This window comes from Cryptotermes secundus, unplaced genomic scaffold, assembly GCF_002891405.2.
Source record: "Cryptotermes secundus unplaced genomic scaffold, Csec_1.0 scaffold831, whole genome shotgun sequence".
NCBI lineage: Eukaryota > Metazoa > Arthropoda > Insecta > Blattodea > Kalotermitidae > Cryptotermes > Cryptotermes secundus.
The window spans coordinates 1-12,428 of NW_019744130.1; the positions used below are offsets into that span (position 1 = coordinate 1).

Below are 12,428 nucleotides of genomic sequence, written 5' to 3' on the forward strand. Positions count from 1 at the left end.
TATAATGATCCATGGATGTGAAGTGAATAAATAAATAAATAAATTAAAAAAATGTGTTATAGTTCCGATATTTGGGAATGACAGTGACAAATCAAAATAACATTCCCAAACAAGTTAAAAGGCAGGTAAATTTGGGGAATGCTTACAACCAATCAGTCCAGAATCGTTTATCTTCTGGTCTGCAATCTAAAAACCCAATAATTAAAATACAGATACTGTAACTGATGTTTTACATAAAACTGAAACCTGTTTTTTCTCAGGCAGTCAGTCTTTCCAGCTTCCCACAAAGTGGCACTCAGGCAAGTTAATTTAAAAGTGCTGCATGCTGTATTCAGCCACGTGTCTGTTGCTGTAGTAGACCCACATCTGTTCGTCTCCTTCTTCTTTTATTGCTTAGATTCATTTGTGCTGTTTCTTCAGCACAAATTTATCTTCTTTCTTATTACCAGGATGTCGTTTGTTACTGTTGTTGTGTTGTTGTGGCATGCTTTGCTGCGTGGTCTACCACAGCAACAGACACTATGCTGAATACAGCATACGACACTTTCAAATTAATTTTGAAAAATTAGTAAAATTTTAATTTTTAACTTTTAGTTCATATATATATATATATATCTTGTATTTAAATTAACATCTAGTGGTTAGAAGATAAATGCATGTAGTAGTCATTTTAAGCATATGTGTGTAAATATGAATACATGCTTACAATTCAATAATGAAAAGATGTAAATCACAACACCTGTGGATGGCCCTATAAGGGTCAAAACATGTAGTGAAACATAAGTTAATAAATTATAGTTGTGCTTATGGTAGAACTGTATTATTAGTCTAATGCCAATATATGACTAGTGTTCCCTACAAAACTGGAACTGTATATTCCTACCCTATAACAAGAAAATTTCTGAATTTTTAACAAGTGGTATGAGGAGAAAGAAGGAAATATGCACGGTCATCAAACAATACCACATGTTAACAATTTCCAAAACATGTTAATGCCATATTAGAGCAACCCAAATATTTTTCAAGACTGAGCAATTCAACCACAGGTTATACAATTTGTACTGTTTATTCCCACTTGCTTACCTCCTTCCAAATTCCATATTGGGTAGTATTAGTCTCTCTTGTTGAAGCTCAGAAAATCTCTGCAGAGACTCATCAAACACTTTACTTAATTTACCCGTCTGGAACTTGAAGACTCTTACCTGTGACATTATAAATTCAGATGAATCAACTGAGCGAACAAGATTTAATATTCACTGTTTATTTTTCACCATTATCAAGCTTGTTTTACGCTTTGAAAACATTGTAAGTGATTCTGTCTGTTTGGATACACATTAATATTACACATTTTTCTTTTTACTTTATTAACAAACTACAGGCAGCAGATTTTTTTTAGAAGTGGATAATTATTCAACTGTTCAAGAAATTTCCCACCTCTTACAGAACTCATTACTGTTTTCATAACAGACGACCAATGGAACCTATTCTGAGCCTTGTAAATTCAGCTCACACCTTCACTTCTATTTCTTTAAAATATTAATATTATCCTCTGACTGAAGCACTGATATAAATACCTTGCATGTTGCTCATATAATTATAACTATTAAATTTTCATGTATTTAACATTATTAAATGTTAAGTTAAAATGTTCACAACACAGTAGCAGAAGAGTACAACAGCAGAAGCAGCAATAAACACTGGAATATTCTACTGACTAACAGAAAACTATCCCTTAACCTACTGCCTGTCCACATGTAACAACTCAAGAACTGATGAACAGCTTTTCATGAAATATGACATTGGGGAGTTTAATATAATCTGACATCTTTCAATTTTGGTCAATACTGGAAAACAATGAATTCTACATGTGAAAACAGGAATTTTTAAGTGCTGAATCTCAAAGAATTTTCAGATCCAAAGGAAGCTTCACTGAGCTGAAACATGTACCATTAGTGACAGGTTTCCATATTATGAATTCCTTTTCATTCTGGAAATTGTATTTTCCATGTGGCTGTTTACAATAATGGCAGATATGAATAAAACCAGGGTAGTACTGTGCTGGGTTGAAGTATGATCTTATAAAAAGTATACACTGGTTAATGAAAGATATGTTGAGAATACCGTTCATTTTTGTCAGTTCCTTTTGGAGGTATACAATTTCTTTTGTGAAGTAAGGTGAAAACCCTACAGACTTGGGAAAAATGTATCGTCCAGAAGGTAAAATTTCTACTGAAGTACATAGTAGTGAATGTGTCACCTGCATTACTTCCTTTCACCATTTTTAAAATTACACTGAGCCTGTGATTAGTTGCAGTAGTGCTGATAATAAAGAACAGATAATCCGAATATGGTATCTAACTCTGTGTGAGGTTAACACCTGTAATGAACTGTAGACTTGAGTCCAATCTCTAGACTGTAGTCTACTGGTCACTAAACAGGGAGATAAATGTCTTTCCAACAAAAAAACAAAGCTCTTGTTTAGTGGTAGCAAGCTGGTGCAAAAAGAAATAAAATAATAAAACAGAAAGTACCAGTAGGTTGATAATATTTACAGTCTACTGCAAAACATTCTAAACCATCACTCATACAATCTACTAAAACAGATACAATGGGCAACACTTAAACAATAATAGGAAAATACAAGCAAGAACTAAATGGTTCTTAAAGTTCCACAGTTAATCTGCACATGAATAATCAAGAATGTACTGCTTACAACATCTACCATGCATATTATTAATTCCAAATTTTAAATTGTGAACTACCTTTCTGTCACCTGAAAGTGTCACAAATATTTTTCCATCTGGTGAAAAGCTCAATCCGGTAGGAAATGTTTTACTCTTGGCAAATTCAAACAGATCAGTGTCAAGTTTTGACTCAAATAACACACATCTGGGGAACTTATACTCTGTATTGGGTCCTGTCCAATATTCCAGTATTCCAGCCCGATCCACAGAGATTGCCACCTCAAACACAGGATTGTACTGTGGAAACAAATATAAAATTAGCCTTACGTCATAAAAGCCTACTTATCCATAAAATATAATATATTTCTTGTGAAATTAACATACATTAGATATATCTATTGAAAAAATGCATAATAAATTGCAATTAGGAAAGTACAGAAAACCCACAACCACAGATTTAATCATTCACGATTCATACCACCCATATGAGCACGAAAAAGCTGCCATAAACTTTCTCATTAACCGAATGAATAAATACCCAATTATATATAACACCAAAAATAAGGAAAAAACTATCATTACAACTATACTAGACAATAATAATTACCCACAGAATATTATACAACAAAAATAAGAACCCCCCCCAAAAGAATAACAAACAACAAAAATGAAAATGAGCCACTTTCACATTTTTCGGACTGGAGACTAGAACAACTACAAAATTATTCAAGAATACTGAAATTGGAATATCATATAGAACCAAGAATAATATAAAACACTTATTAAGAATAAAAGAAAACAATGGGAAATATAACCTGAGTGGAGAATACCAATTACAATGTGCAGACTGTCCATGAAAATATATAGGACAAGCAGGACAAACATTTAAAATCAGATTCAAACAACATATAAGAGAAGAAAGCAGTCTTCTGGGATTTGGCACCGTGTATATGTGGTGTTAACCGACGTTTCGGAGGAACGTATCGCCCCCATCTTCAGGGTTGAAGAAAAAGTATAAGTAAATCTGCAAACGACAACACCGTGAGACACGGTCAAACATATAAGAGACATAAAGAATAACGGACAAAACTCCAAATTCACTCAGCATACATTAGATACTACATGTGAATATGAAACAATAGAGAAAGCGATGAAAATCTTACACATAGAAAAAAAAAAGGGTCAGGTGTTGGATACTTACAAGAGATTTCATATACTCGTACATGAAATCAGTGAGCGAAATATGCAATTGAATGATAATTTCGCCGAGACATATAATCCCACTTATGAAGTAATAATATCAGCCTACCAAGGAAATGAAGAACAACCGGACTAAACTATCCAACTACACTCACAACACATCCCACTATAACACCCCTTCCCTCCTCCCATCATACCCAAAATTTAATGAACATAATGTATACCACTAGACCAGCTGCAAACTGACTGTTAACAAGATCGGAGAGTGAAATACAGGAAATATAGGAACCTGAAAGTAGTAAGTAGACAATGTAATTTGAATGTAAACGTAGACCAATACTTCAACAAATATTACATCCAACCGAGGAAAAAAAATGATTATATTTATGTGTTAATTATTTACAGAAAAAAACAGACTAGAAATGACAGTGTACATCACACTGACTAGTTCCTAAAACACAACTACTTCAAAGGAGAACAAAATTGGAATAGAACGTTGGCCGTAGACCACTACATATTATAACATCATGTTTGCAATGTAATATTATAACAATATCTAAGTGTATAATTTCTTTATTAAAACAGTCACAACAAATAAAGACATTATATATTATAACACAACAGGATGCATGAAATGAAAAATATTTAAGTGTATTTTATAATTATAAACTTTTGTAATTTATTTTATAATTTTAAATCTATTGTTATATTTTATGCCACTGTATAAACATTTGTATATACTAGTTAACATAAAGTTTTAATCTAGACAATAGGTATATAAGAAAGACAATAATTTTAGCAATTTAACAGAATGCTAGAAATTCAATATATTAGCAATAACTGTAATACTGTAACATCTACCTACAGAGAAAGCAACTCAACAGTTCGAGAATAGCCAGTAATGTACACCTGCCTGATGATGGCTTCTATAAGCTAAAATATGTAGTGTTTTGTATTGTGATGAATAAAACACACAGTTGATATAAGCTAACACAACAGGATGCATTTCTTAAAGATTATTCTCTGAGACCCGGCGGTATCATGCACTGAATATTACTATGTTTTCCATTCTAACTCTGTTCCACTGGAGTTGAAGGAACTATCTGAACATTCATATCAAGATGTGAAGAAATTATTACTTTAACTTTAACTTTAAATCTGCACAATTTTAAACACAATTGCTCATCTACCTTAATGATAACCACTGGTTTTGTGTGAAGTTTCTCGAAGACATGTATATGAGCATTTACTCCTTGTCCATCATATACATAGATCTTGTTTGAATCTGCATCAGACCTATTCAGGAAAGCAAAATGTAGCAATCTGACTAAATAAGATCTCCCATTATGACCAATTACAGCACAATACAACTAACTCTACGGAGCACAGTCTTCCTTGAAAAGTGAGCAGTCACTTAGCTAGTCAAGAAATTCCCTGCTCTTTATGGAACCTGAAGGTGCATTACAATGTTCACAAGAGCCAGCATTGATCCTCACGCACAATACAAACTTCAGTAGATAAGCTATCAAGATAAAAGGCAATGAAAACAATAATTTGGAAAATTAGGTGCAGTTTCTACAACATACATGTAAGCTGGTATGGCTCAAGCTTTTCTACTACAGTTCACAAAATTATATATAAGAATGGGTAATAACACAAATACCATTTTAACATTTCTCATTCACCGTTCAACAGATAATTGTATCTTTCACTGTCCACATGTCATGCAACTGAGGCAGCATATGTGCTGATTCAACAGGGCCCAGCAGAAATGGCTTCACATTGTTTACCGTACAAATCCTATTACCACCAAATATAAGTCAAGCCACCTGCATTGTAAGTAAGTAAGTAAAGCTATCCCTGTACCAGGTTGTGAAGGCCCTTAGGGTTGTGGGACGTTGAGGGTCCCACATTATCTAGACAATCGGCTCAAAGATGGCGGTAAGGTTGTCAGCCTTACGCGCCAGCTGCGCTTTACTCCCAAAGAAAATTATTTAATTAATTCCTGGTACTCATTTCTGTTAGAGAGTAAACCCCAGGGCCTAGTGCATTGTAGTAGGAGATTTCTATCGGGGCAACAGAGGTTATGACACAGTAACCTATGTCAGTGCAGATACACAGCCATTGCTCTGTGATGAGTTCAAGTGAACCTAAAGATGTAAGCACTCCTGATATGGGAAGTATTGATAATAACCATAACTGGACAGAAATGATGATGCAATGAATTCGGAACAATTTCTGGATGTCAAAGGTCTCACACATGTATCTAATAATTCTGAAGTTTTCCTGAGGCAGCTGATTCTTGGAGATGAACTCTTCAAACTGTTTGCTGATTGAAGAAAGCAGTCTTCAGGGATGTGGCGCTGTGTAGATGTGGTGTTAACCAACGTTACAGAGGAATGTATCGCCTCCATCTTCAGGGTAGAAGGAAAAAAAAAGAAAATCCGCAAGCGAAGAGAGTGAGAACAGGTGCAAGTAGACTAATGTTGGAAATAAACTCAGCTATATGAGAGCAGGAAAGGAAGGGACAAGGCTACATGGGAAATCAGTGGAGAGGGAGAGCGGAAGGATCTGAGGAGCGGGAGCAAGGTTAGAGCACGTATAGGATGTTGTGTCTGGGGGGGGCAAGGTTAATTGGAGGGCATTAACCCTTAAGCTAGGGAGTTGCTATGTGAGTCAGTCCTGGAATTGCGTGGCCTTGTAGATCTGAAACATTGGTTAACACCACATCTACATGGCGCCACATCCCAGAAGACTGCTTTCCTCATAGTCACCGCCGTGAAAACCTCAAATCTTACATATGTCTGCTGATTGGTCTTATGCCACAGAAACCATTCAGATAAATATGACATCTCCAAAATTCCTATTATGGAGAAATTTTTGTAGAGGAAATTACAAAAATTAAGGGAATTGTAATACATTTAGTATTATAAATATACGTGGTGCGTTCTGTATATAATGCCTCCTATTGTTTTGTGTTAATATGTAATGTCTGAGCTGGATGTTGGTGGTGTTGTAGTAAAGGTTGAACCTTCCCGCCAATGTACTGTTAATTTGGTTGTCGTGCGACAGATAGTGACAGCAGAGCAGTCTACCAAAATGGCGTCTGACATAGAAGTGTGTACGAAACAGAGATGTGTTATTAAATTTCTCACTGCCAAACAAATTGCAGCCACTGACATCCATCGACGCTTGCTAAAGGTGTACGGAGACGATACAGTTGATGTCAGCACAGCGAGGCTGTGGGTAGTGCGTTTTAACAGTGGCGAAAGTGAAGTGCACTACAAGCCATGCCCTGCGTCCCTGCTCAGCCGCTACTCCTCACAATGAACAGTGCCTCGATCAGCTCATCCGTTCAGATCAGTGGATAACGACCAGGGAACTGAGTGCATGGCTTAATATTGACTGTAATGCATTGGAAATGATGTTGGGGAAGCTGGATTATTGCAAAGTTTGTTCCAGGCGGGTCCCACGGATGCTTACACAGGACCACAAAACTCATCGAATGGAAGTCTGTCTGGACCTGTTGCACCAGTTTGAAGCTGAAGGTGACAAGTTTCTGGACAGCACTGTCACTGGAGATGAGACGTGGTGTCACCACTATGAGCCGGAATCCAAAAGACAGTCCGTGGAGTGGCAACATCCGGATTCCCCAAGNCGCTTGCAACACAATAATGCTAGACCCCATACAAGTTTGGCGACCACCGTGCACATTGCAAAGTTTGGCTGGACTGTCCTACCACATCCACCTTATAGCCCCGATTTAGCACCTTCAGACTTCCATCTCTTTGGGCCTATGAAAGACGGACTACGTGGGCAACATTTTCCAGACAACGATGCTGTCATTGCAGCTGTAAGAAAGTGGCTAGCCTCTGCTGGCGCAGACTTTTACGGGCGCGGCATACAGGCTCTTGTTCATCGATGGCAAAAGTGCATAACGAATGGTGGTGATTATGTGGAAAAATAGCTGTAAGTAGCCGAAATCTTGCTCTATTTAGCTGCGTTATTATGATTTCTGTATCTGTTGTAGTTTTCTTTAAAAAAAATAGGAGGCATTATATACGGAACGCCCTTAGTAATTATAAACCAGTGCGAGAATGGTCACTAGATGCAAACTGATACAGTGGAGGGGCTGCAGCAAATTAAAAACACACAGAAAGGGGAAACTTGTGAAATATGGAATAATTGTACACATGTTGTGTGGGACCATCAGTGGCTACATCTGTAATATGTGGATACTGTTAAGGCACAAAGCTGGAATATATTTTGGATCTGTGGCACTATACGTACAAAGATAATTATTATAGCACTATATCTATTGCACAAAATGCACTCCCTAGAAAAGCAGTCTTTAGTATAATGGGGGATACCTGAAGGTTTCATGCCAATAATTTGATGGGGGAAGGAAAACATTTAAGCAGGAAGTAAAACTTCCATCAGATAAATTAAATTTTACTCCAAATACAGAAAGACAGCAGTGAACTTGGAATGGTAAGCACAGAACAGATATGAGGAAATAAACCCCAAAGTAACACTGACTATAGCTGGTACATGAAAGGGGTCAACAGAATAGATCAGTACCTGTTGAAATGCTGTACTTCAGAAAAGCAACAAACTGGAGTAAAAGTGTTGTTCTCTGGCTAATAATAAACTGTGCTCTCTCTCTAACTCATTTAGAACTTACAAGACACAAATGTCTGGAAGTCAACTGAAGTACAAGAAATTTCTTTTTGAAATAACAGATTACTGGACACGTAGGCAAATACAGGATGGAAAGGATGCCATGCATGTGAAGGGGAGGTGGATACAGTTCCAAAATCCCAAACCCCCACAGACTTTATTGTGATATGAAACAGGGTTAAGCTAGAGAAAACTGCTGCATAAAGGAAAGAGAAAAATCATCAAGGCCATCTCATACTACATACTGCTCAATAAAATGACAAAAAACATCAGGTATATTTTTTCTTTGGCAAGATGCCTATCCATAAAGGCAGCAGTTTCAGGCGATACCATAAAGTCAATGGGCACCCTTGTGAATATGCATACAAACTTCAAGCAAAATATATACAGTAGAAAAAAAGATCATAACAATTTGAATAAGATCATGAGCTTTCAGGCTGAACACCCATTCACCAATATGTTACAGAAATAAGCATTTTATCTACTATCTGTATGAATCAATTGTTTCTTGCAACATAAAGTCCATGGGATATAGAAGTTATTTAAGAATCACTTGAGGGAACAGATTCAGAACAATTATAGTGAAACTACACTACACCACTTTACACCACTGTACAAACTCACACTGCTAGAGCTGCAACTGCATCTCCTGGACAATGGATCCATTCACAGCAAAGTGGCACATACTCCAACTTCATCATATTTATCATATCTGGAACAAATCTGGTAAGAGCTGAAGCAATCCCTGGAACAGGCTGTGGAGGCCCATAGTGTTCTGAGACATCAAGGCTCCCACATGGTGGTGAGGTTGTCAGCCTTATGTGTCAGCTGCTCTTTACCCCCGGAAGATCCCTGATTCTCATTTCTGTTAGAGGCTGACTCGACCCCAGTGCCATAGTACAGCTGAAGGGATCAGGTGAACTGAAAATTCCAATGACTTCAATGGGAATCGAACCTGCAACATTCTGGCATATAGCACAGGGCTTCAAGCAACTATGCTACTGTGTGCTCTCTGGAACAAATCTGGTGAGTATAATAAATATCATTTTAATTACAGCACATACAGCTCAAGTTTTAGCAATGCCATTAATTCCAAATGGGGCACGTGGTAGCGTAGTTGGTTGAGGCACTATGCTACAAGCCACAAGGTCGCAGGTTTGAGTCCCGATGAGGTGGATTTTTTAATTGACCTAATCCTTCCAGCCTCACTATGGCCCTAGGGACGACTCAGCCTCTAACAGAAATGAGTACCAGGAATCTTAATATGGGTAAATGGTGGCTGTCACATGATGCTGACAACCTTACCGCCATCTGTGAGCTAACTGTCTAAAGAAAATGTGGGAGCCTCGACATCTCACAACCTTACAGGCCTTCATGACCTGTTACAGGGATAACTTTTATGAAGTCTAAAGACTGTAAAGTGTCCCACTGATATGACATCCTCATTAAGCTTCAACATGCCCCAAACTGTCAAAAAACACAACCCTGAATTAGATGAGACATGACTGATGTAAGAAATAAATATTTTGTCATTATATTAGTCAATTAATTTAAAATAAAGATAATGGTGTTACTTTCAATCCAAATTACCTAAACTTCAAACTAAAAAATCTACCTTTCTTTGCCTTTGGTTAAAGTATGCACTGCATAAAAATTATCCTTCCCTTAGCCCATATTTTTTATTTAAAAGGAAAGACTTATGGTGTTCCCGTCCCCTTCCCTTCCCCATTACATTTTTGAACTTACAGATGGAATTCCATGAAACCTGATATGAACAGCACACTAGTATATGCCATTCCACTTCTCTTCAGTAACCCATCATTAGCTCTATTAACAAGGCAGCATTACAAAGTGGTGAAGTGAGGCCTAGCGCACACATGCAATTTTTAGTTGGCTGATAGTTGTGCATGATCGTTGAGGCCCAACGACTGTCAAGGGACGTGCGCATACATACAATTTCGAGTTGTCCACAACTACGCCAATGAGCAGTTGGTCAGTCGCAGCATGGATGTGTACGGTACAGCAGTAGTATGTGCATTATTGTTAAGATTAAGGAAAAAAAAGGAAGCGGGAATATTGGGTTCACCTTATTTATAGCGAACGTCTGTTAAAAGGGAAATTTTACACATTGTACCATGAACTGAGACAATACCCATCAAAATTTTTCAATTATTGCAGAATGAGTGTTGATAGTTTTGATGAACTGTTGCTTCTTCTGAAACCTCATATCTTGTACAAGAATACAAGATGGAGATTGGATGTACCACCTGAAGAAAGACTGATTGTAACACTAAGGTAAGGGAATAAGAATACTTTTATTATTATAATAATCATCATTGTTGTTTTTATTGTATTTTTATTAGTTTCAATTGACATAGGGCTACATTAATTATAGCACTATAATTGTAAATAATAATGTGATTATAGAAGAAACGTTTATTTTGTTTCTACTTTTAATTGACTCGAAGCAATATCATTTATTATTGAACTTAAAAGTGAAGAGAAGAAGTCAATAACTGGCAAAAAACTAAAGGTACATATTCAGTCTCATAGAACTTTTCGTTTAAACTTGGGTTTGTTTTCATTCTACAAGCCTTTAAGCAACACAGAAACAGAACAATTCATTAGTCCAGATCTGAAATATCTGAAACAGTAGATTCGGAAATGAAAGAGCTCATTGACGGATCGGAAGCAACACTAGCAGGTGAAACTGCGGGCTCATTTTGCATGCTTGTGGATGATGAAGGATCATTGATTATTTGATTAACTTGTAGCATATTTGGAGGAAATGCAGTGTTTGAGTGACAAAACTGCTGAACAGAGGGCTGAAAAGGAGGAAAGCTCATCTGGTGAGAAGTGATGGGCGGTGGGTTTGAATGAATGTGAGTAGGAATAGGGTGATACTGCTAGTTATGGGAGTGGTATATGGATGGAGATGGTGCTGAATGAAACACAGTAACGGGATTCGCCCGCAGATTTTGATGGAACATGCTGGTAGCCGACTGAAATTTAAACTTTTGTAAGGTATTTAAAATTTCAATCCTGGCCTGTAATTTATTTCCCTCGGGTAAAGACCTTAATGTTGGCACCAAGGACAGTGCGAAACTTATATCTTCATCTACGGAAGTTGCAGTTGTCTTCTCTTTCAATATTTGTAGAAGCTGTTCCTCATATGTTTCATTCTTTTTCAGCCTCCTTTTCTTTGCCGGTAATGATAACATGGGACGGCGTGGTGTTCCCTCGTCAGCAATATCACAGTCTGAAATATTTTCTGTTTCATCTTCTCGAGGGCCAACATTAGACTCCGTTCTCCTTTGCTCAATGTCAGGAATGAGGAAAAGTAGTCTGTCGAAGTAAATATACTTGCAACGTGTGACTGCTCCTTGACCAGATTTTGTTTGTTTTTGGGTTTTAGCTCTCTACTAAAACATGTCCCCCTTGTTGGTGTCTCCACCTTATCGTGGTGAGGGGGTTTGAGTATGCCAAGGACCCTGAGAGCTATACCAGCGGTAGTGTAGCTACTGGCAGGGCCTCCCTTGCTGGACAGGTCAAAGGGTAGGCATCAGATGAAGAGAGACACCAAAAACTGATGCCAGAAGCAGCGTCATCAGTAGCGACTTGAAGCACAGAGCAAATGATGCTCGAGATGGTTGAAGTTTGTATAGCAGCAGGCATGACCAGAGTGGTTTGAACGGCTGCTGTACTGCGATGTGGAAAGCAAATGAAAAAACTACCACATTATCAATTTTCCTGGATAGTCTCTTTCCAAAAACAGAGATACCATGTATGCGAGATGTTTCCTCTGGAGGCAAACTACTCCCCCAATTGGATCTCCGGGGGGGAGTGTTTCTAGAGGAAATGTCA

At 37.5% G+C, this 12,428-nt stretch overlaps 1 protein-coding gene across 1 annotated transcript in view; it reads right to left on the bottom strand.

Moving 5' to 3' along the window:
* Window positions 1-1,083: 1,083 nt before the first annotated feature.
* LOC111874545 (peptidylprolyl isomerase domain and WD repeat-containing protein 1) overlaps window positions 1,084-12,428 on the bottom strand; it is a gene marked incomplete at its 3' end in the record, with an annotated part of 23,140 nt that continues 11,795 nt past the window's right edge. Inside the window, 4 exon segments of the mRNA XM_023870129.2 lie at window positions 1,084-1,202; window positions 2,763-2,981; window positions 5,075-5,180; window positions 9,189-9,276. Coding sequence (XP_023725897.2) covers window positions 1,084-1,202; window positions 2,763-2,981; window positions 5,075-5,180; window positions 9,189-9,276 — 532 coding nt within the window.